The sequence below is a fragment of the Tachysurus vachellii genome, chromosome 18, assembly GCF_030014155.1.
Source record: "Tachysurus vachellii isolate PV-2020 chromosome 18, HZAU_Pvac_v1, whole genome shotgun sequence".
Lineage (NCBI taxonomy): Eukaryota > Metazoa > Chordata > Actinopteri > Siluriformes > Bagridae > Tachysurus > Tachysurus vachellii.
The window spans coordinates 18,186,240-18,212,105 of NC_083477.1; the positions used below are offsets into that span (position 1 = coordinate 18,186,240).

At 39.7% G+C, this 25,866-nt stretch overlaps 1 protein-coding gene and 1 long non-coding RNA gene across 3 annotated transcripts; one reads left to right on the top strand and one right to left on the bottom strand.

The window, feature by feature from the left end:
- The first annotated feature begins 3,634 nt into the window (after positions 1–3,634).
- LOC132861214 (uncharacterized) lies at positions 3,635–8,481 on the top strand. Of its 2 annotated transcripts, XR_009649907.1 has the most exons (3): positions 3,636–7,215; positions 7,306–7,367; positions 7,450–8,481. It is a non-coding gene; the product is annotated as an uncharacterized LOC132861214 (long non-coding RNA). The 2 variants fall into 2 exon arrangements; XR_009649906.1 differs by having other exon boundaries at positions 3,635–7,215; positions 7,306–8,481.
- An 865-nt stretch (positions 8,482–9,346) lies between these two features.
- On the bottom strand, positions 9,347–25,651 carry b4galt1l (DP-Gal:betaGlcNAc beta 1,4- galactosyltransferase, polypeptide 1, like). Its single transcript, XM_060892627.1, has 6 exons — positions 24,721–25,651; positions 22,005–22,240; positions 16,017–16,204; positions 14,368–14,490; positions 13,230–13,334; positions 9,347–11,885 (listed from the first exon to the last, which is right to left on the bottom strand). The coding sequence occupies exons 1-6, from the start codon at positions 25,004–25,006 to the stop codon at positions 11,756–11,758; spliced, it is 1,068 nt and encodes a 355-aa protein (XP_060748610.1). The 5' UTR covers positions 25,007–25,651; the 3' UTR covers positions 9,347–11,755.
- Positions 25,652–25,866: the final 215 nt, after the last annotated feature.

Sequence of the window (25,866 nt, forward strand, 5' to 3'; positions counted from 1 at the left end):
AACCCATACAACAGAGCTGCTCTCACTACTGTCTTCTACACCTTTACTTTGATTCTTGCTGACACTTTTCTGTCACACAACACTCCTGACACTTTTCTCCAACCACTCCAACCTGCCTGCACTCGCCTCTTCACCTCTTTTACACACTCCCCATCGCACTGGATGCTTGACCCCAAATACTTAAACTCCTGCTCTTTCTTGACCTCAGCCCCCTGTAACCGCACTGTTCTACCTCCCACCCTTTCATTCAAACACATGTATTCTGTCTTACTACGACTGACTTTCATTCCTGTTCTTTCCAGAGCAGACCTCCACCTTTCCAGGTGTTCCTCCACCTGCTCTCTACTCTCACTACAGATCACAATGTCATCTGCAAACATCATTGTCCATGGAGATTCCTGAATGGAAAACAGGCTTGCAAAATCAAAGGAGAAAATAGAGCAGACGAGACAAGAAATGAACTGAAAACTGAATAATTGAATAACTGAATAATTGCCCTCTAGTGGTAATGGGAGGAATTGTCTGTGGTGACCATGACAATTACAGCACTGCATTACACAAAATTCGATTTTTATTTGTCACATGCATAAGCGTGCACAGAATGACATGTAGTTAAATGTGTTTTAGGTCTCTTCCATATTGAAGTATAAACATGAGGAAAAATTTTAAGTGTGGCTAAAATAAAAAAATTAAATAAACAAACAAACAAACAAATAGATAAATAAACAAAACTGTACAAATGAATGGGATGGAATGTGGATGAGTATGTTTTATATATATATGAGTATATGGATGAGTATATATATATATATATATATATATATAAAAATTAGAATTTAGATATAGGGTTCAGGGTTGGGGGTTCGATTCCCGCCTCCGCCTTGTGTGTGTGGAGTTTGCATGTTCTCCCCGTGCCTCGGGGGTTTCCTCCGGGTACTCCGGTTTCCTCCCCGGTCTAAAGACATGCATGGTAGGTTGATTGGCATCTCTGGAAAAATTGTCCGTAGAGTGTGTGTGTGCCCGGCGATGGGTTGGCACTCCGTCCAGGGTGTATCCTGCCTTGATGACACTGCCTTTAAGTGTCTCTATTTCAGTCCTATACTCCTGCCTTTCCTCTTTTCTCTACCGACGAACCCTTCTTCCTCCTCTCCTTCCTCGACCAACAGTAGCCCAATTTCCGCCAGCACCCTGCATGTCAACAGCACCGGTGGCGGTTGTTGTTAACTTGGGCCTCGACTGGTATGGAATTCACACTGACGACTCGCCCTTCCCGACGCAGCCCTCTCTATTTATAGAAGAATAGAATAATAGAACGGGAAGCCTTAGAAGCCTTTATTATCGCCACATATACATTGCAGTACAGTGGAATTCTTTTCTTCACGTACCTCAACTGAGGAGGTTGGGGTCAGAGTGCAGTGGCAGCTATGATACAGCGCCCCTGGAGCAGGGAGGGTTGAGGGCCTTGCTCAAGGGCCCAGCAGTGGCAGCTTGGCTGTGCTGGGCCTTGAACCCCTATCCTCTGATCAACAACCCAGACCCTTATGCAGTTGAGCCACCACTGCCCCTTATCTGGGCTTGGGACTGGCACAGAAGTCACTGGTTTGCAACCCCTGTGGCTAGATTAATTCAAGGTTTTAAGCAAAATGAATTATTAATATTTTATATAGTAAACCAGGCTGTGGACTTGTATTTTGTCTTGTTTGTTAAAAAAAAAAAAAAAAAGAAAGAAAAAAAAGAAAAGAAAGAAAAGAAAAAATTCCAGAAACTATAAATTATTGGCAAAATATTCTTGTTTTCACACACAAGACCACTAGAGGGTGAAATCACAGCATCGTGACTCCACCATGGTTCTCATTTTCCAATGTGTGAGAACTAAAATCTCATATTTGAATGAAGCTTTTCAACACCGAGTGCATTAAAGCGCTACACAAGTGATTAAGTCAAGCCAAGAGTTCTTTATCATTTGTACAAATAAACTTGTACAAAGAAAAGCTTGTGCACTACACAAACAATTACTAGACTTAGATGTACAAATACAGTTGCAAGTAAATGTTAGCACTGTTGGGCAATGGAATAGTAAAGTGGTTTATACAAAGTAGTCAGAAGAATAATTATAGGTACAGTAATTGTCTGGGAGTGACAGCGGGTTCTATAGGTTGTCAGTTAGTCTGATGGCTTGACGTTAATGTGATCGTAAACAGATGCAACAGACGTGACTGCCAGAGGGCACTTCTGTTTACATTTGAGCATGTATGCATTCATGTCCTTTATGATAATGATAGTGAGAGTCTTTCTTATACAGTGTGTTTGGTGATTATTACCAATGACGAGCTCTGCTGTTCTCGCCACTCTCTGAAGAGCTTAGTGGTCGGAAAAAGAGCAGCTGCCGTTCCAAACACTGACGCAGTCAGTCAGAATGTTCTCTGTGGTGCAGCAAGTAGAGACTCTGATGGGATGATCTTACCACTGGGTCACTGGTGTAAAGGCTCCAGGAGAGATCTTTTGAGTGTTGAAAGAACGCCAAAAACTTGTAGCTCTTAAATACCTGTGGTTCCTGTAATTCTTGTTCAAGTCAAGTCAAGTCAAGTCAAGAAGCTTTTATTGTCATTTCAACCATATATAGCTGTTGCAGTACATAGTGAAATGAGACGACGTTTCTCCAGGATCAAGGTGCTACATAGAAACAAAGACAGGGCTAAAGACTTGTAAGTAGTCTTAGCCACATAAAGTGCAACTGTGCAACCTGGTGCAAACAGTGCAGGACAAGACAAACAAGACAGACAAGACAGTGCAGGACAAAAGACAGTGCAGGACTAAAGACAGTGCAGGACCAGACAGTGCAGGACAATGACAGTGCAGACACAAGTTACAAGACAATACAAAAAGTACAAAAAATGCAGTACACAAAAGACAATAAATAGTAAACAGTCACAGAAACAGTCACAGAAACAGCGCCGACCGACCAGTGTTAATACTGTATGTGTTAATATAGTATGTGCGAAATGGCTGAGATATTGTACAGTATGTGCAAAAACGGCTGAAATGTTGGGACAGTTTGTGCAAAAAACAGCAGACAAGGTGTGCAAAACAGCATGTAAACAGTTTGCTGGATTGTAAGCAGCATGTAAACAGTATGTTGTGTCAGTGTGTGTGTTTTGTGAGGGTCTATGCAGTCCATACAGATGATGTGTGTGTATGTTGTGCTCAGTACAGTACATTTCAGTTGTTGAGAAGTCTGATGGCTTGTGGGAAGAAACTGTTACACAGTCTGGTCGTGAGGGCCCGAATGCTTCGGTACCTTTTTCCAGATGGCAGGAGGGTGAAGAGTGTGTGTGAGGGGTGTGTGGGGTCATCCACAATGCTGTTGGCTTTGCGGATGCAGCGTGTGGTGTAAGTGTCTGTGATAGAGGGAAGAGAGACCCCAATGATCTTCTCCGCTGTCCTCACAATCCGCTGCAGGGTCTTGCGTTCTGAGATGGTGCAGTTCCCGAACCAGACAGTGATGCAGCTGCTCAGGATGCTCTCAATGGTCCCTCTGTAGAACATGGTCAGGATGGGGGGAGGGAGATGTGCCTTCCTCAGCCTTCGTAGGAAGTAGAGACGCTGCTGGGCTTTCCTGGTGATGGCGCTGGTGTGGAGTGACCAGGTGAGGTTCTCCGCTAGATGAACACCAAGAAATTTGGTGCTCTTGACGATCTCCACAGATGATCCGTCGATGTTCAGCGGAGAGTAGTCACTCCGTGCTCTCCTGAAGTCCACAACCATCTCTTTAGTTTTATCCACATTCAGAGAAAGGTTGTTGGCTCTACACCAGGCAGTTAGTTGTTGCACCTCCTCCCTGTATGCTGACTCGTCGTTCTTGTTGATGAGACCCACCACGGTCGTGTCATCGTTGTTCTTACTGTACTGACATTCAGAGAGAGTTTGTTGTCATCACCATGTTGACAGTGCTCTGAATTCCTTTCAGTAGAATGACTCTTCACTGTTGGTTATAAGTCACTGGATGGGGGTATCATCATCAGTTAATCACTGGTGATACACCCACCCATAATTAAACTATGCAACCTATACCCAAACACACTGGTTAGCATTGCTTGTATAAATAAAAACAACAACAACTAAACAGTGCATTACTTAATTAGTTCACTGCTTATCTACTCAAAGAAACTAAAACAATAAGGAAGGAAACTGTAAGAATAATTGTTCATTAGGGAGTTTTCTTGCTAAACCTGTTGTAAAAGGATCAGGTAAACAGCAGAGTGCTTTAAAAATGAACTATTCACCATGTAGCGTGCAAAGTGAGCCTGGAAGGGTTGGATAGCTCCAGACGTAATTTCATTAGAACTAGCACAGGTACACAAAGTTGAAATGGAGATTCTGTCTTATATTAAACGTGTTAGTCGTCTGCTGTGCACGCTCCCTGGTTTGGGAAATCGTTTTCATATGCAAATACACAGTGCAGTAGGGCTGTATTTAAAGGTGAGATAAGCACAGTAAGGATTTCTTACAGATATCATGCACATCTTCAACCCATGGCAATATATAATAATATAGCATACATCCTGTAAAGACATTTTGATTTTGTGACATCGATTTTAGGATTTAAGCTCATGGTTTCCTCACGTGTGTAGACACAAAGAACCGACAGGGTGTAACATAAATACACAAATAGCATGCAAAATAATATGATGTGCTGGATCAAGTGCTATTTTACTGTACATGCTGCTGAATAAGTAGTGTAGGCTGTTACTGGTAAAAAAATATGCAGTGATATTTGCAGTTAATTGAAATCAGATCTTTTAGATATAATGTAAAACCTTTGCTTTTGTGTAACGTTATGTTACATTTGATTCCATGTTCAATCAGGTGATGCTTTTTTTGAAAATTCATTGAAAATTTCAACCATTTCTACTTGAAAAAACAAACTTCTAAATAAACTTCTAATAAACACAAATCTTTAGAATGTAGGCTTAATCAGGGTTAAGTCTATTTAGTTCTAGGCTGTAACAAAAAGGGTGTAAATACTTCAAGGCGTGTCTCAGTCCATGTTTTCTTTGTGTCTGTGTTTTTTTGCTTCCACTTCTCAAGAACATGTTATTAGTCAAGTCATGTCAAGAGTGTTGTGGAAGTTTGAGTTTTGAGAGATTTAAAGTATGAAGTATCACACTGGTAGGCACGGGCAAGATTAAAATTCTTTCACAGTTTATTGTGTTCTGATGCGGAGCAGGACCCCACGCTCCTCATGTAGCATGAGAGAGGAAGGGCCCCGATCATTGATTACATCAAGATTTTATAGACAGGATTCAAACAGGATTCACCTGCTGATCAAGCTAATCTTGTCTTACCAAGGTCTACTAGAAGCTGTTTATGAGCCTAAGTCCCGCCATCTCCAGTCCCCTCTGTCCTTCTAAGAAAACAACCCCTGGCAATGACAATTTCTAGTCACAATAACTACCAGTCATGAGCATAGAAGGACAAGGCCTTATAAACATATCTGAAGTAAACATTTTCACCACAAGATTCAATAAGCTTATATTGTCATTTACACCATATATAGCTGTTGCAGTACACAGTGAAATCAGACGTTTCTCCAGGATCATGGTGCTACATAAAACAAAGACAGATCTAAGGACTTAAGTAAGTTTATCCTAGCCACAGCAAGTACATCTGTGCCTCCTGTTAGCAAACAGTGCTAACAGAAAATGACCATTTTCTCCGTTATATTTGATCACTATCTTCATGGATGGCACACAAATACTGACTTCTCATGGGAAAAACACAATAAACAGCACCAGCACCAACCAACAAATTAGCACCTAAATCCTTAAAGAAATCACACACATTTCAATGTTTAACACCTTTCAGGGAGGGTTGATTATTATTATTATTATTATTATTATTATTATTATTATTATTATTATTATTATTAAATAACCAGTATGAAAGACCAGGGGCCCGTTGCACAAATGTAGAATTAAGACATCCAGGATAAATGACTGAGCTGAGCTCAATGAATCCAAAACAAGTGCGTCCAGGCTTAATTGGTTGCACAAAGACCAAGCCAGGATGAGCAGACACGGATTCATCAAGCCAGGTGAAACCAATCCTAGATATGTGCTCACTCAAACAGACCAGCCACCGATCACAGATTCACTGATTCACCATGGCAACTAGAGCGGCATACTTTTCCCCGTCGGAGGCACAAATCCTCATGGAGGCATACGAGGAGGTAAAAGACATAAGAAGAAAGGCAACACCGCCACAGTGATAAAGCAAAGAGAAAAAGTGTGGCAAAGTATTGCAGACCGCCTGAATGCGTAAGTAGTGCACAATTACACACTCACCGCTCCGCTGAAACATCACAATTACAATCCAAATAGTTAATTCACATCTCCAAAAACGCAGTTGTACTCTGATTATGAAACAGGTGAATTTTTAATTGAAATGGACTGCAGATATGAGTGAAATTATGTAAAGTAACTCCATCACACTGTATAAGGCTTTGATAAATTATCAAAGCCTTACATTATTACTATGCTCACTAGTACTAGTACACTAGTACTAGTGTTAATCTTAGCCGTTGTACTCTGCTTCTTATGTTGTCCACCGATTTTTCTGTGTTCTCCTGCTTTTATTAATGTAAAGCTGCTTTGAAACAATGAAACAACTGTGAACAGCACTATATAAATAAAATAAAATTGAATTGAATAAATAGATGAGCTGATAATAATAATCACTTTAATTTATATAGCGCCTTTTAAAGGACCCAAGGTCACTTGCTCACTGACTCCAATGTGTGTTGATTGAATGTTCTTGTGTGATAAAGAAAGTGTCTCTTTTCGTGTGGTGTGTGTGTGTGTGTGTGTGTGTGTGTGTGTGTGTGTGGTGTGTGTGTGTGTGATGTAGATTAAACATGACCGGGCCAAAACGGACATGGCAGAGTCAAAATCAAATACAAGGGCGCTGACTAATACTTAACAATGCACAAGCATATTTTGTACCCAGAAGGTGCCTGCTCACACATTGTCTGTACTGTTTTAGGCCTAAAGAATACCCACAGACAAGGCACGGGTGGTGGGTCATCAAAAGCTGACCTCACCCCAACAGAGGACATAGCCTTAGAGCTAAATAAAGGCAGGCCCGTGTTGGAGGGGATCCCTGAGAGGAAAGAGACAAGCATAGGTCCCTCCCAAGATGCCACCCGCTTCATACAAGGTATGTCCTTCCATCTCTACATGGGACACAACCACATTCATATTGAATCCATTTGGACTGTCTGACTTTGGTTTGCCTATTGCCTTACAGTGTCTGGCAGCACTGTGTTACTGTTAGAGCCACCAGCACAAGCACCAGACGATGCTGATCCAGTGAGTAGGCCATCAAAGGCATACTGTAGGCCTGGCATGTCTTGTCTACTAGCTTCAATATGAATCTGATTAAATGTGATAGGGTGAAGCAGTGCAGCAGCAACAGCACATGATGGCGATGATGATGAGACCATCTCTCTGTATTCCAGAAGGCATGAAGTATCATGTCAAGCCTGTGAAAGTACTATTCAGTCTACAATGATGAGGAGTCATCATTTGAGGAGTCATCAGAAAATCTCATTTCTGTAACAGGACCCAGATGCTGTACCCCCTATTAATAAACACTTTTTACATCATGGCTGTGTCAAGAATATCACTGTGTTTATGAGGTAGTAAGGATGAGATATTGTGTTGACAGGTGAATTCTCTGGTGTTTTGCTGGGAGACAGGGGGTATGGCTGCCAGCCTTTTCTCCTGACACCTTTCACAGACCACCGGGAAGCACAGCAGGCCTACAACCATGCCCATGCCAGGACTAGGGCCAGAATTGAAATGACCTTTGGCCTCCTGAACTCACGCTTTCATTGCCTTCACAAATTAAGGGTCAGCCCTGTGAGGGCATGTGACATTACTGTGGCTTGTGCTGTCCTCCACAATGTGGCCTGCTTGAGGAAGGAGAGGCCCCCAGAGTGCCACCAGCCATGGACTGGGACAATCCGGCAATCTTCCCTGATGACGACCAAGGGACCTGCTGAAGGAACAATATGTGTTGAATTATTTTAGTTAGTATGTGTGCTTTCAAATTTGGTTAAATATGTCTAGATATAATGTATATATATATATATATTTTTTTTTTTTTTAAATTGATTTGGCCTCTTATGATGTTTGTGCTGTATACTGTGTGTAATACAAGCTTGCAGGGAGGTTACTGCATCCATTCATTTGTCTGTTCAGTTGATGTGAATGGATTTGTCCTGCATTTATTTCAGTGTGCAGACATGCGGGGTGTGTTTTATATACAGACTTCCGAATGTGTATTTATCCTTTTGTTGTATAATATGCTTTGATTCTGTGCTTTCCATCTTGTAGAGTCACTGTGTGACTTCAGTTTCGAAAGGAGCTGATGGTTTACCTGCTTTGTTTTATCCTTATTCAATAAAGGAACATAATGTTACACTTTGTGTTTTTAGATTTATATGGAATGATTATTTTATGACAGAGTATTAGGGCCACACTGTGGAAGAAGGAGGCTGGTTTTATGAGGCTGGTTCTTTCTGCTGAAAAGATGCATATTCTTTTTAGTCCTGACACTGTGATGCTGATGAGCCAAAAGATTAAGTATGTCCTTGTGTGTGAAACCATGTGACGCAACATGTGATGCTGATGTGGCAAAATATTAAGTATGTCCTTGTTTGTGAAACCATACTGAACAATTCCACGAAATGCCCCACAGCTGTCATTTTAACAACTGTCCTCCTCCAAAACAACGGGTTACTATATTATGACTTCATTCTCAAAGTGGCCCTAATATTCTATCATTTTATATATAGCCTTATAGTCTATGGGAAACTGTAAATTATCTAATGATAGCAACATCATCTAAAAATCATCATTTACCCAAAATGATTGAAATTAATGATCACAAACATTTAAATAATGACAGTGGGTCTAGTTATATGTGATAACAATGTATAGTGGGCAGTGGAATAACTATTAGTTTACGTTTGTGGTGACTGCTGACTGACATAAGGGATGAGATTAAATAGATCCTGGAATTTAGCCTGGTCTGGAGCAGGCTAGCTCCACAGAATAAATCTCCGTGGTAATTTATACCATAACATCCTACTGCCCCCTAATCCAGCTTTAGTGCAACCGGATCACGGATAAATTGAGCCAGGATCACCAAGATATCCCAGCTTAATCCCTTATCCTAGTTTTGTGAAATAGGCCCTGGGACACAAATTTATACACAATACATATTGGAAAGCAGGTAGAATTAGTAATGGTGCTGTATACATAAAAATGAGACAAAAAGAATATACCTTAAGTCAGAGATTCATTTAATTCTTTAAGATCAACTGCAATCATCTTCAGCAATATGATATAAAAGACAGAACATTCAGAAATCAAGAGAAACTGTTGCATCTTGGTATGTCAAAATAAAGCATAATAAACAAAACAGAGTATTTAGCAAGACAGTTTTTGTAAAATGGATTTAAAAAAAAACCAACCAACCAAAAAAAAAAAAAAAAAAAAACACACAACACCCCGAAACTATACGCTGGCTTTTGGATTACATGCCATTGTCCAAATAGATAGAAAATGTGGATTAATGCCTGATTATTTGAGGAGAAAAAAGTTTAGGAGGCATGAGAGAACCTTTAGAGAAAACGCTGATGAAGTCGTTGGGGTTTGGGGAGTTCTGGAATGGGGGAAGTTGGGAGGGGAAAATATACAGAAGTCCTACCACTGAGTGCAAGACACATTCTTATGTACTCAGCTGGAAAAACAGCTGGAAAAGCCACTCAAGTGCTCGGTATAGAAAAGCATCAGGTTAGATTGACATTTCTGCTCATCCAATGAAACACAATTTGTGATTCAGCTTTTTACTATCTATATAGAAGAAATACAAACAGATATGCTAATCATTCCAATCTATAGAGAATTTGGGATTGAGGAGAAATCAGGCCCGATCCCCAGGACACTGCTAGTTTTGGGTTTCAAGAAGAAAATGAACTGACACTAGGGCCGGAATTCTTAATGATGACACCAGCAGATAACAGATCTTAAGCTACTTGTGATATTTTAATGGCTTTGTTTTCCTCTCAGATCACAGCAAATAAATGTGTTACTGCTTTCTTATAGCCTGCTGGCCCATAGAACATTTCACCATACAAGGAAGAAAAAAGGAAAAAAAAAAATCAGGCATTGAACATTTTAAACCCTGAAAAATGGCTTCAACACAAATTAAGCACAAACCAAAAGGTAGACATGTTTTTCCATGAACCCAGTGATGATGCAGTTATCATCAAAAACAACAAAAGGCATTATAATATATTAATTATTTCTCACATGTGGCTCACGGAAAGAAAAAAAAAAATTTAGAAAATGCAAAAACACAACCAGCTACAGGGTTTTCCGAAAGTAAACTCCTGTTTAGCTGTGTAATAAATTATAATATGCTTTTTATCTTATCACAGAGATTATCACAACTTGAGAGTAGGATCTTTTTTGCTGCAACGAACAGGATATCATTATCTGTTTTTATCTTGTCATTTATGGGTATCAAAGATCACTAATAAAAAAAAATCTCGGGAAGTATGCAGTTCTCTTACCTATCTAATAAGTGGTTTGTCACAACGAACTTTACAAATCTAGTTAATATTATAACCAGTAGATGAACTAAGAATTTTTTTCTTTTACCCACCTAGAAAAAGTGCCCACTACAAGAAACACATTTTTTCCCAACTGCTTACAAGCTTTTCCCTTACAATGAATTAACATCGCTATAGCTGAGAAACCAGAAACGGCTAGTTTTAATGTGTCTCCCATATCACCATAGTAAGGTGTCAAGAACCTGATAAAGAAGTCATGCATACTGGCACCTCTGACATTGCTTGTACTCTGGATTGTCATACTTACTACTAAAGTGTAAATCTCATTCATGACTTGTAATGTCGTTTCTCCTGTTCCATATTAAATGGCTTTTTTGTAAACACAAATGGAAATTTTCAGAGTGAAAAATTTAATTTTTTAATGTACATTTCAAAAAGTATCAAGATATTATTTTGAATATTTCTTAAAATAACCACCTCTACTTCAGAGAGTTCAATTCCTTTACAGTAAAAGGGTAAAGCACCAAGCATACATTCAGTTCAGTCTTTCTTTTTTTGGTATCAGGTCACAAAAAGTGGAATGAGGATTTTAAGAAGGCTTAAACTCTTTGCATGACTTGGAATGATAGCAAGTCCGGCACAGACTCCTCTCTAAATCTTCAACATACAAAGAGGTGATCTTAAGGCAAAGCTAGAAAAGAGGTCACAAACACACACTGCAGCTTACATTCTTTACACAATGCCTTGCTTGGCAAGTTGTGGCTCAAGAGATGCTCTAGTAGCTCAGTGAGAGCATTTTAGAGTAGGGGAAAAAAACCCAGAAACACAAAAACACACACACCACCAACCTTCAAATCTCCTATATGACCTTAATTCACACGTCCACTTCCTTTCTTTTCACCTTCGCTTGTGCAAAGATGGCAAATAAATTTCTGAGTACTAATGTCTTTTAAAAATAGAGAATTCTCCTTGAAAAGTTAAAGATTATTTTAAAAAAAATTTAAACGTATATTCGACTTAAATTGTCAAGGCACATTTGGTTATTGCATCCGGTCTTCCTGATAGACAGTTTTAAAACCTTTTAGGAGTTTGTCCTGGTAAATGATGTGCGTTCTATGGTTTGCCGACGTCCACTGTGATTTTGGTATACAGCTTGTCCTTCTCCACTTTCACCACTTTGTAGGACAATGAGTTGATGCCATCTGAGTTCATGGTCTCTCTGGTGTGTGATATTCGGTCAAACCTGGGCCAGGAAATGACATCATTAGAATAGCAAACAAGTAAAGCAGCTTGCCATTTAATCTCTTGCATATAAGGTACACATTATCTCCTAGTCACCTTTAGGTTTGGCTTACAATGCGGTTGATATTTTACGAAACACTTCATGAGGGCGATTCAATTAGAGAGTCATAGTTTATTGTATTATTTTACAGCTTTTTATCTTGGACGATAATGTTTTGTGGAAACAAAAACACTGACCTGCACAGCACAATGAAGCTTTAACTTTTCACCAGAGGGCCAATAATATACATTTATGACCTACATGTATATTTTTCTTTCTTTATGTGTTTACTTTCTATGTTTCTGAGGTCTTAAAACATGATCTACAGAAATCCATTCAAATTAAAAATATTTGTTCATGTGTACACGTGACATGATACAGAGATGTCGTGGCCAGTTTGCATTGTTTTACTGTTCACACAAACCTGTTGAGCAGCAATGGATGTGACGTCCCGATTCATACCGACTAATGAAATGTAACCTTTTTACTTTAAATGTAAAATGTTAAATAATGTAGATAACACTTAGCACATAACACTTAATTAATGGCTAAGCTGTAACAAAGGTGACTATTTTTCCAGAAAAATTTTTTTTTAAAAAAAACTTTGCAGTTAGAACAGTAATAAATCTGTATGCTGTAGATTATAAGCAGTGAACATCATATGTGATGTGTAAATATTAATAGTGCTTTTGTTTAAACAATTAAATAGCACAACCACTTTTAAATCAAGTCATTTCCGCCTTTGAATAAGCAGCAGTTGTGACTCTTGCTTGGTGTGAACGAAAACCTGCAGCCAAGAACAGACACATTCATTTTTTGTCATCTCGTACATTAATAATTTCTCTGATTCGAGTTTGGCCATTTGCCACCCACTGAGTTCTCATAAAGCAGCATTAGATGATATTTCCTGACAAGGTAAACTGTGATTCATAAATGTGTAATGCAGCTAGATAAACAGACAAAACAGAATGATTAAAAGCATGTTATAAATACACAGTACAACTTACTAATAAAAATAACTTAAAATAATTCTACAATACAAGTCAAAAAAAAAAACCTGGCTAGGAGTTATGACAAGTAAACTCAAGCACAATTTATGAGCCAATTCATTTCGACAAGTGTTTCAGAGTCTATCAAACTGACAATGATCAAAGGTCCACAGTAACATCACAATCTCTTCTTTACAGAGTAAACAATGAATAGGATGCTGGAAGGGGACCTTTGTACTTAGATGTCTACTCGTAAGTACTTACAAACAGTTAGGCACAGTGTATAGCAGGGTGAATAAAAAAAAAAGCACACTACCTTTGGGGATTCGGGTCGTTCTGCTTGTCCCGGTCGTGACGGATCATCCTGCATTTTCCAATGACACCGCTGGGTCTGGATATGACCATCCCTTTGGAGCTCACCCTGCGAGAAACACAACAAAGGCTTCACTATGTGTGTGTTTGATTAGTAACTGATAAAGGAACAGATAAACATACAAAGGAAAGGAACATACTGTAAAATGTGTTACAACATTCAGAAACATTGAAATGATGTCAGCAGGACATATGAACATAGGAAAGTTGGTAAATATGGTTAACATTTCGATAAAAACCTGATGAAGTTACTGACCAGGCCTAATATTCTATAAAGAATACATGACTTCATTCAAACAGAACTAAACACAAGAGCACAAAGAGGGGAAGGAAAACCTGGTATTGAGTATAATACCAGCCTGACATCTGCAAGCTAAGCCTTCACTAATTTGGCTGCTTAAACTTTATAGGTCGATTAAAGCTTGAATTCAAAGTTTTATGTTACCTAGGCCACAAAATGTCGGACTGTTTATGATTTCCCTGCGGTTACGGACTTCGCTCACAAATTTTAAAAGAGAAATCACTATTTATAAGCCTCTTCCCGGCTTAAAAGCTACACCATCTGTGTAGACAAGAGCACCAAACAAATGAGACCTGTCTGAAGTTTACAATCCTACAGAACTATTCCAGCTCTGGCCTAAAGTCTGTTTTGTGTCATTCTGACTTGTATTTATAAAACCATGTGATACGGATTTCAGAGAAATTCCAGAGCTGCTCATTAGGCATTCTGCCATAATCGCTTCAAAAGTATTTATATAAACGTTTTGATAAGTTATGATATATATGAGGTTTCTAACCAGAGTGCTCTTGAATGCAGTTATAGACAACTGCCATTTCTATAGTAACAACTCACACACAGGGGCTATATGGCAAACCTTTCAGAGAAATAGATTTAAAACATTGTAATTGTCGATACGGTGTGATTTTATTTCACATTTTCGGAAAATTACGCTAATAAAGAGTAAGAAGTAAAGTTGTATTTTTATTAATATGGAACATAATATGGTCTTCAAAGCAAATTTTGCACTTAGTGACATTTGGTAATGACATTTGGTGCTGTAACTTATGTAACAATCTCAGACCTGTTGAAGATGTCATCGTCCTCGCCTCCCCAGCCCCAGTAGTTATTTGGAAATCCGTTGATCTTCAGATACTGTTCCTTGCTCAATGAGGACACCCCCCCAAAGTACTGGTTATACGGAAGCCTACATGAGACAAAAGGAAAGTGTGTTAGGAAAGTGTTTGGGTTCATGCTGAAAAATGAAAGAAAAACTTCCAAGTAAGCTGATATTCATTACAAAACACAGACACTGAAAATTATATTACCAAAAGGGGTTGCAAAAGAACAAGGTGTCCCTTTACGTCCCTCGGCAATCTGTCATGAAGATTGCATCGTATTTCGTAAAAAAATCTTAGAGAGCTGCCACGCATGTGCACACACTGGTATCCTTTGGCTACATGAGGTTTACAGGACGAAGAAGGGAAAAAACAAGCAGTGCACAAGCATGTAAGGGCAGGAAATACACTTCAACGCAGAAGCAAAACAGATAGGAAGCATTTGGTCATGCTTGAGAAATGGCGTGCGTGTGTGTGTGTGTGTGTGTGTGTGTAGAAGGGGTCACCCAGAGAGAGTGAAACGGCATCCTAACAAATCCATCACAGATGCTTCAAAAGTAGCGTGTATACTTTAAATGTGCCTACTTTTTAAAGTGGTAAAAGGTCATTATTTTCTTATTAGATCTGAAGCATTATATTTTCCCGACAGTAACTTCAAGCTGCACTGTAACAGCCTCTGTTTACAGTTAAAGAGTGAAGACTTTTGGCTGATGTCTTTCTCTGTAGTTTGTGTTGTGAGCTAATGCTGTAAAATTACAACCAGATGCCTTTAAACCCTGGTAGGCGCAACGGTTGTGCACTGGAAAGGGGAGAGCACTATTAAGACACCATAAAACACTCATACACACCTGGTACAGATCCAGATGCATGTTAAGGCATGTTAGGTGATGAAGAGGCTCGTCGTGGCGTCTATTTTCTTTACCAATCGTTCAGTGTTTGTTCACACTTCACGTTTGTGTATGGGTGCCTGTACCTTTATGTGTGTGTTGTGCACAAGAACTAGCATCTACATTTGAATGCAAATGAGGCCCTAGAGGGCTAGTTGGAGCATGGAGGGTATGCATGAAGTCGGAACAAAATGGAAAAACACAGGTGTTTCTCAGACTCGATGCAAATGAAACCTCAGGAGGAAATGCTGCAAACCGCAGAGAAAGCCAGAACACAAAGGAGGAAATAAGAGTCTTCTACTGTACAGAGCTTTATCCATTTACTATAGTAACCTCTAGTCATTTATCCTGAAGCCCTTCAGACACTTGTGTAAAAAAAAGTAAATATGGAACATAATTTATTAATTTTGCAGTTTTGCATTACATCCAAAGCCAAAATACAAATAATGTACTTCGTTCACCAATAAGCACAACTGCTTCCTTACATTCATTCTGAGCACGATTAAAACCTAATCAACTATGCGCCATCTAAGCTCAATAACACTTCGTAATTATTTTGCTCTATTTTTAATTTGCCCCCAATATATTTCTTTTTTTTTTTTTTTTTTTTCCTTTAGTTTCAGCTGGGCTTGAGCTGAAGTAAGGAAAACTGTAGGGGAGCTGTATAATTGTCGTTTTAAATTCTCTCTTCCCAGAATAAAGAGAGCTGAACAAAAGGGATAGGTTACCTGAAGCCAAATTTGTCCATGGAAACAGACAGGTGTCTTGGTTGGCTGAAACATTTGTACGTGTTTCGGTCGTCCATGGGGATGAGGTCGACGTCACTGAATACGAAGCAATCGTAGTCGTACTCCTTCAGGGCCTCGACGTAGCCTATATTGAGCAGTTTGGCCCGGTTAAACGTCTCTTCTCCATCCTGAGAGACAAGAGCAGGAAACAGCAGTATTTAAATAAAATACACAAACAGCTTGCTATTGTGGGGTCTTCATTTTACAAGCAGTTGCTATGGCTTTAATCTTAGCCCTAATTTTGAACTGTTTGAATATAAAAGCTAAGAAGTCTTACCTAAAGTGGCTTTTTACCACAGAACAACCATCCTAACTGAAAGTGCCTGATGCATACAGGGGAATGCTAATGACTGTGTAGCCCATGCTTTATGGCTACACCAAAGGCTGTGAAGCAACTCATCTAAATAGTAGGAGCTTTCACTTAAAAGTGACTGTCTATGAATCTTCTGGGTTTATAATAGTGAACCTGCAGATAACTTGGAAGCAAACAGCTCAGGATCCATGTAATAAATGTGAGAATCTTCTGGCCTAGGACAAGAGCTCTGGCCATCTCAAGTTCTCATTTAAATCCTTTCAGGTGATTTTTGGCCTCTCCTTTTCTTTGTGGTCTCTGGAGAAATGGCTGAACCTGTCGCTTGAAAGCGAAAGAGCGGCAAAAGAAGGAGTCTCGAGATAACCAAAGATGAACCCAGAAGGGCTTTCTGAAAAATGCTCTCAGTTGCGAGCAGTAAAGAGAGAGAGAGAGAGAGAGAGAGAGAGAGAGAGAGAGAGAGAGAGAGAGAGAGAGAGAGAGAGAAAACAAGCATTCACTTCGAAGAAAAAGATCTGTGGCCCCGAGGATACTCGGCTGCTCTCGTTCTTCACGATGGGACGAAGTGACTTCCTCAGAGAAGTGGTTTTTACCAGAGAATCCAATCAAATATCAGAATATGGAAAAATGTGACCTCTGTGACTTTTATTTTGATGTTGTGGTTGTTGCAGAGGTTTGGTCTGGGTATCCCTGAAGCTACTGATCCTGTGGCATGTTCACAGTGGTCTCTAGAGTTTTTATAAACCAACCGTGCACTAGGTGAGCCTGTGTCTATAGAGTGCACAGATTCCTATTTTTTGCCACGCAGTTATGTGATCCAATGAAACCTGTTATTATATTATTTTTTAGGTTTGAAATGCTGTGCAATCTTTTCTGTTCATACTGTTTGTGAAGAGTGATTGAGTTACTGTGGTACGTCATCTTAAGCTAGTCTGACTATTCTTCTCTGAACATTTTCATCAACAATGTGTTTCCAAATCCAAAACCACGACATGTTCAGAAAAACAGAACAAAACAGACGCCACATTTTCTCCCCTATCTGATGTTTGATAAGAATGTTAATTGAAAATTTTGACTTGCATCTGCGTGTTTTTTAAGCACTGTGCGACTCCCACGACTGGGCGATTGAAAAACTGCATGAATGAGCAATGGCTTGTTACATTAAAATAAAGAATGGCTTTATTCAAAGGATTAAGAGATTAGATTGAGATTATTACCAAGCTTTAATCAAAGCTGTTAATCGTGTAGTTAAATTAAAAACATAGCAGAAGAATAAGAAAAATGAGTGCAAAAAGTGACAGACAAAAAAGAAAAAAGAACTAAAGGAAGAACCACCCAGACTTAGTAACAACCCATCACAAAGAGCAAGTAGACCATTCTCACCTTTTTCTCCACCCTGCTGTTAACACCAGGTGCTGCAAGCCATCATGCATAAGACCAGCAATTTTGTCAGGAAGAGGATGGCAGGTAGCCAGCAAGAGATGGACGGGGTGGAGGGTGGGGGATGGGGTAAGGGCGAAATGGAAAGGAAAGGAGGGTGGCAAAGGGAGCGAGAGACAAAATTAGAGAGAAGAGTGAGCAGAGCAGCAAGTAAAGACAACACTCAGAAAAGAAAGAAAAAAACGTTTTAAAATGTCTACATCCATTTTACTACACCAAAACACACCTATATTGAAGAAGAAGAAGAAGAAGAAGAAGAAGAAGATCTAGACGAATGCGGAAAGTGTGAGTCAAGATTGGGTAAATTCCTGGAAAATCAGCAAGAAGAGATTAAAGTGTATGAAGCAGCATTTGAACCCTCGTGCTTTTCCCTTATTTGGGAAAATTTGAGAAAAGAACCGCTGCTGGTTTACACCAGAAGCTACAGAAACACAGTAAAAGAGAGCAGAAATGTCTGACATTTCTGACAAACACAGAGGGGAGAAAAATGTTAAAAAAGGACAAAATGAAAAAGTTAAAGAAAATATAGGTGAGAATTCTGACACTGTTCACTGCCTGAAAGAAAGATAATCAAGTGTTGTCCTGTTATGGCTAACAGTTTAAATGGAACCCTGGGAAATTACTTTGGGGGAAAAAAATGTATCACAGCTGTTTCTGATAAACCTCCTAGATCTGACATCTTCAGCTGTCCATCTAAACTTGGTTTTAGAATTTGGTTTATACTACGGATTCAGTTTACCTCTAATGACTAAGCTTCAGTGTGGAAAGGTCTGAAAGCCATCACCAACTACACGACACAATCCCCCCCGCACTGTGTTGAGTCAACAACTGGCAGAACGAGTTTTATTGCAGGTTTGAAAAAGCCCAATTCACATCTCCTGGAACCCCCGACTCTGCCACACCTAAAATCCAGTTCAGTGAAGATGATGTATGTCAGATGTAAGATGATGTCTTCAGGCAGATGAAGAGAAGAAGGGCACCAGGCCCAGACAGCATTTCTCCAGCCTGTCTGAAAACCTGTGCTGATCAGCTGGCCCCCATCTTCACACGGCTCTTCAAGAGAGAACAGGAGCTGTGTGAAGTACCCTCATGCTTCAAAAGCTCCACCATCATCCCCGTCCCAAAGAAACCCAAAATTACCGGATTTAATGACTACAGACCTGTGGCTCGAACGTCTGTGGTCATGAAATCATTTGAAAGACTGGTTTTGGCTTATCTGAAGGACATCACTGGACCCTCTGCAGTTTGCCTACAGAGCAAACAGGTCTGTGAATGATGCAGTCAATATGGGACTGCATTATGTTCTGCAGCATCTGGACAGACCAGGTACATATGTGAGGATCCTGTTCGTGAACTTCAGCTATGCCTTTAACACCATCCTCCCATCACTACTCCAGCCCAAATTAACCCAGCTCTCCGTGCCCTCCTCTGTCTGTCAGTGGATCACCAGCTTTCTGACAGACAGGCAGCAGCTAGTACGACTGGGAAAACTCAAATCCAGCAACCCCACCATCAGCACTGGCGCCCCTCGGGGTTGTGTCCTCTCCCCACTGCTCTTCTCCCTGTACACAAATGACTGCACCTCTAATGACCCCTCTGTCAAGCTCCTGAAGTTTGCAGACGACATCACACTGATCAGCCTCATCCAGGATGGTGACGAGTCTGCCTACAGACTGGAGGTTGAACGTTGAATGGCTGGCTGTCTGGTGCAGTCAACAACCTGGAGCTGAACACGCTCAAGACAGTGGAGATGATCGTGGACTTCAGGAGAAACCCCCCTGCTCTCACCCACTTACCAACATGGACAGCATTGTGACAGCAGTGGAGTCTTTCAGATTCCTGGGAACCACAATCTAGGACCTGAAATGGGACATTCACATAGACTCCATTGTGAAAAAGGCCCAGCAGAGATTGTACTTCCTTCGCCAGCTGAGGAAGTTCAACCTGCCACAGGATCTGCTGAAACAGTTCTACACTGCCATCATGGAATCCATCCTCTGCACCTCAATGACTGTTTGGTTCAGCTCAGCTACTAAATCTGACCTCAGAAGACTACAGAGGGTAGTCCGGACTGCTGAGCGAACCATTGGCACAACTCTCATCACTCTCCAAGATCTGTACTTCTCCAGAGTGTGCAAAAGGGCAAAGACAATCACTCTGGACCCCTCACATCCAGCACACTCCCTCTTTGAACTGTTGCCATCTGGTCGACGCTACAGAACCCTGAGCACCAAAACAACCAGACATAGGAACAGTGTCTTCACTCAGGCAATCCATCTGATGAACACTTTGCATACACGGAACACGCAACACTATTCTTACACATTATTTACTTAAAACGCATACTATTTATATTTCAATTGCACATTTCACACTTGAACATTTGTACATACAAATTGTCTATGTTGTATATGTCATTCTGTTGTATATGTCATTCTGTTACACTGTGGAGCTTCTATCACTAAAACAAATTCCTTGTATGTGAAAACATACCTGGCAATAAAGCTCTTTCTGATTCTGATATTTGCCTCCACTGTGTCATGAGAATCACCATGTAAACGGTCAACTACTTCAGACATTTATTGGTTTGGTGAGGGATCATTTTAGGTTGGATTAAACATCTTCACATTTCTCAAATACAGTGTTGAACGTCGTTCATCCAAAAAGCTTTTTCAATAAGTTTTGATGATGGTGGTGGAAAGTGCTCACCCCAAAATCTCTAAAAGGTGTTTCTATTACAATCTAACAGCTTTTATTCGATGCAGTTACGAAGATATAACATGTTTATAACAACAAAGCATCTTAATAATGGCCTGATTTTATAATCATGACACACTATCTATATTTCCATGCAGTAAACTTATTCTTTATAAACTGTTTAAATGCATCCGGAACAGGGAAGTTTGTAGTACTTTATACACATGGTACATGGAATTTGAGCCACTGTGAAGCCCAAACATGGGTGAAGCAAGGCTGTCAGTGTCAACGCTACCGGTGCAACAAGTTTAGCTGCAGGTATTACATTGTTTTTCGTGTCAGATCATTGTCATGAAGGTGTAACAAGAAAGTATTTTGTAGTAGCTTAATAGCATTGTAAAGAGTTGTGTATGATGTAGCAAAGCTTTATCAGTGCTTCATTAATTTCTTTTTAGAACCTGGTTTCGCAAGAATTATTCAAAAAAGACTTGAGGATAACTGCCATGAGACACAAAACAAAGTGTCAGTAAAGGGAAAAAAAGAAAACATAAAACGAAAAACCTTTGCAAATGAAGGGAGGAAATTATTCTGTCAATTTTATAACTTAACTCTGTAAATTATTTGGAGTAAATTTTTGATTCAAAACTTATTTCAAAACATTCAAAATACTTTGCTGACTGTGAAAAACAAGGGAGGGAGAAGGAAAACAAAAAGGAAAGCCACAAAGACTCTACCCATCAGTCATTGTGGCAGAGTACACAATGTACTTTCAGTGAATAAAAAAAGGGGGAAAGTAGGGTTCCTGTTCGTGCTATTGAACTGTGTGTGTGTGTGTGGTGTGTGTGTAGGAGGTAGGAGGAATTTTCAGAGTTGTCACAGATTAAATTCTTAGGTAGACTCAGCTCCTTTTTGTAAAAAGGTAAGTGTGACAAGATTAACAGTTCAAAAGAATCTCTAGTAAAACAGATTACATATGGATCCATATCCATCCATTATTTTTTAGGATCCATAAACAATTAACAAACCTGTCTCTTGTTTGACCAACAATTTACCAGTTTAACTACATTGTTTAAGTCATACTTCTCCTTTCTCTACTTATTCATACATCACCTTCTAAGTTTCACACTGCCTCCTGTCTGTCAAACCACATTATATGGTTACCTTTCTTTGAGGGGAAGAAAATAAACATTTTTTTAAAAGTTATAATACTAAATACTACTATACTCTGTAGTAGACTGTCTAGCCAGATTGGCATAAATCCAAAATGTGTTGAAGGCATGAACACAAAATAAATATTGGAGACACAGAATTGCCTATAATGAGTTTGTATGCAACGGCATTACAATTTCCCTTGTAAAAAAAAATGTTATGCTACAAAGTCCTACTTAAATTCCTGCTTAAATTAATGTCTTTATAAAGCTTGAAAAGGCATTTTTATACAATTACACATATTCAGTGGGTAGAGAGTTGTGAGGGCTCACTTGGTTAATGACATAGACCCCATAGTCGAGCTGCTGCCGCTGCAGGATCGGGTGCATGTAATAAAGCCAGTACTTCAGGTGCTCGTCTCGATGTCGAAAGGGGATGATGAGGGCCACTTTCTGCAGGGCTATGCAATCTTTGGGTTTGAAGCGTCCTCCCTCTTGTAACGCCGAGTTCATATTCCTCACCTCATCGAGGTTCACTGGAAAGTTAAACTCAACTCTGAGCGGACCCACTGAAACGGCACAGAAGGGTTAGTTAGTTTCACAGCAACATCTGCCGTTCTTGCTGTGGTAAGGGTTTGCATGAAAGTCCAATCTTTTTAGATCTTTAACCCGTTCACAAATAAACAAATCCACATTCACAGTGGTATGTTCGAACACTTGAGATATCTTTGAGAAATCTCTGTTTGCCCATCTATTATAATGCATCACTCATATCGCTCACTCATTCAAATTCAATCAGGTTGTTTTCATACAATGGACTTTATGCAGACCTGTGAGGCTCTGCTTATTTACTTAGACCATGCTTGGAGACACACGGTGACTGAAAAAAAAGCTTAGTGTTTCAGCAGAGGGGGAAAATGGTATAGTAAAAAGTTCCCACTTATATAAACCAGGTGAGATTCCACAACTTGCTGTAGTGCACACATTGGCAGAGAAGATCAGACACACATGCTAGTTGAAACATTGCTTGCAGGTGAAGAGAGGATAGACCACCACAGCTGAACTTCTGAAACTTTTTTAGAAGAGGAATGTACAGTATCTAGTCTATTTCAGAATCTAGCCATTATTAACTGATGTCAGGAAACAACCTTCAACCCTTTCAATCATAATGACACAGACATTACAGGACTGGGGGTTTTAACCAAATTATTGCTTAAAGTGTCACTGCCAATGTGCTCTTTGTCCCATCACGTTTACAAAGGGAGGTGGCACACTGTAATAAACGCAGACCTTTTAATTTGCTTAGACATAATTTAGTTAAAGAACTGATCACATCCAGCTAGCTTTGTCATTAACGTATATTTTTTTAACAAAGAGTCCGTTCTTCATTAATATAACTACCAAAAGTGTTATATGAGAATGTAAAGGAAAGAATGAGCTGTAATGATCAGAGATTTCTTATTAACATACACATACATACACAAGCACAAGGAGACACATGCACCAAAAGTCCACTTCCTGGACCTTACTTTGAGAAACACTGGGTTTCACCTTTTGTTTCAGGTCTATGCCCTCAAACTTATAATAACCACCACTGCAAATTTTAAGCAATTAACTTTTTAGCAGACTTTTGGTCTTCTTCCAAATAAATCAAACAATGAGCTAATTTGCATTATACATCTGAAATATTTTGATTGCTCCATTATTAACTGACGTTGTCAGGAAACAACCTCCAACCCTTTGACGTATAATGACACTGAGACATTTTAGGAATGTGGTTTTAACCAAATTACTGTTTAAAGTCTAACCACCAATGTGCTCTTTGTCTTATCACGTTTACAAAGGGAGGTGGCACACTGTAATTGTGACCTGTGTTTATTAAAGACCTTTTTATTAGCTTAGACATAATTTAGTTAAAACCGAAGGCTGAATTGTGAGATCAAGCTAATGACTGTGATGCCACATTGTGGAAGGGAAGGTCCAAAAGGACCTTCCCTTTTGGACACCTGATTATCACGTGTCCAAAAACTATTTAGCGTTTACTACAGTCTTCCTTCCCAAGGCAATATCGCAGACATACGTTCACCAAGTTAAGGGTGCTTCTTGGGAAACGGTTAAAGAACAGCACTAACGTCAGGCTACCAAAGCTGGGATCTATGAGCAAGGATCCAGGGGTGCTGTATCGTGACTGACTGTGCGCTCTGACTTTCTAACAAGATTGTATATTTTAATAAACGAATTTCACTGCGATGGTTCGTCTTTCTCCGGTATTAACAATTCAATACTAATCAACCCAATTTGTTTTTCTCTTATCAAATGACTTAAGTTCACGTAAATGTGACGGAAACATTTTTCTTTTCATATCCACACTTATGCACAACTTTTCAGATGAAGATCGGTGCATCTCTACAATCACTCGACTAGGTGTAGGGAGCTTAGTAGGAATAATAATAATAATAATAATAATAATAATAATAATAATAATAATGAAACAAATCTCAGACCTACAAATGAACCCTGCACGATTCAGGTGCGATTTTTGATGAGTTTAAATGTGAGTCAAATGACAAAGACAGGACATACGATTCAGATTTCGGATGCAGTTTAAGTAAAAACCTAAGTAATTCGGCAACATAAACACAAGACATTTTCACCTACGTCAGATTCATTCATTCATTCATTCATTCATTTTCTACCGCTTATTCGAACTACCTCGGGTCACGGGGAGCCTGTGCCTATCTCAGGCGTCATAGGGCATCAAGGCAGGATACACCCTGGACGGAGTGCCAACCCATCGCAGGGCAACGTACCATGCATGTCTTTGGACCGGGGGAGGAAACCGGAGTACCCGGAGGAAACCCCCGAGGCACGGGGAGAACATGCAAACTCCACACACACAAGGTGGAGGCGGGAATCGAACCCCCAACCCTGGAGGTGTGAGGCGAATGTGCTAACCACTAAGACACCGTCAGCAACATGATGATAAACTTTGATTCCATATGACTTGAGCAAACACTTGATTATAAGAGGTTTAAAAAGGGTTTCATACCGAGCAAAGGAGACGGATCAGGGCATTTTTCCAGCTGGGTTTCTGTAACAGTGTTTTTTTTGGAAGTTAAAGTGCTGCTTGATTTGAGTTCTTCTGTGAGTGCTGCATGCTTTTCCAGTTTCCCGTGGTTTTGGTACGTTTGATTCTGGTTTTGGACAAATGACTGTCTAAAATCCAGCGATCTGACATAATAAAATACAGTGACAAAAATGTGCAGACAGCAAAGGAGCACAACGAGAGTGCAAGTCTTCTGGAGCAAATTAAAATTCACATTCGGATCCGGCATCTTTAAACAAACAAACAAACAAACAAACAAAAAGGCAAATAAACTCAGAGTCTCTTTAGCTTGTGTCGTATAGCGTCAATTACAAACTATTAACTATTATATAATCCATATACACAAATCTACATCTATATACACCTCGTTTGAGTTGTTGTGCAATCGAGAAAAAGAAAATCCAGTGCTTGAAGAGTTGTTTGTTTGTTTTTAAAACGAATTTACCTACCTGACCTCCTGTATAACAAACATTTATTAGTTTTCTATACAGCCAGTCTACAATACTAACATTTTTTTACCGAACACTTAAGTTTCCGGTTGCTAAAAATCTTTCCGGAAATGTTTAAAATCCATGACTGTAACCTGTGGTGTTAAAACAAAACTGACATGTCAGGGCTTCATTAGCGTTAGCATGTTCACTCGGCTAATTAGCAAGCCTGGCTAAGCTACTACTTTAGTTCGCGTCTCCTTAAACAAGCTCGTCCTTCTTTTCGTTATCCGACAGCTTTTAGAAGAACCCAACGGTATCACGAATGTGAGAGGAAAGGAAAAAAAGAAGGAGTTTAGTCCATGGAAAGTCATACAATAGAAAATGCGCCGTCGTAATATGCTCCAGGGCGCTCTGCTTCCCGTTATACTGAGAGATGAGATACGCCTCGCGCGCCCGAGAAGCTGACGTAAAGACATACGTCATCGGTTCAGTGATTCGAGACAGATAAGTATGTATGGCAAGCCGTTTTAACATTTTATGGCTAAAATTGACTTTCCGGAATTAACATTACAGATATCAACAACATATTTTCAACTAGTTGTAACTACATTCTGACTAGTCAAAATGACAGTTAGAGATATCTATAATTCCGTTTTAG

Excerpts from the sequence above, each read along its gene's own strand:
- b4galt1l (XM_060892627.1), bottom strand. The coding sequence starts at position 25,006 with ATGCCGGATCCGAATGTGAATTTTAATTTGCTCCAGAAGACTTGCACT. Across the intron at positions 14,491-16,016 it reads ATGGACAAATTTGGCTTCAG|GCTTCCGTATAACCAGTACT; the intron begins GTAACCTATCCC and ends TGTCTCATGTAG. Across the intron at positions 11,886-13,229 it reads AACGACCCGAATCCCCAAAG|GTTTGACCGAATATCACACA; the intron begins GTAGTGTGCTTT and ends TTCCTGGCCCAG.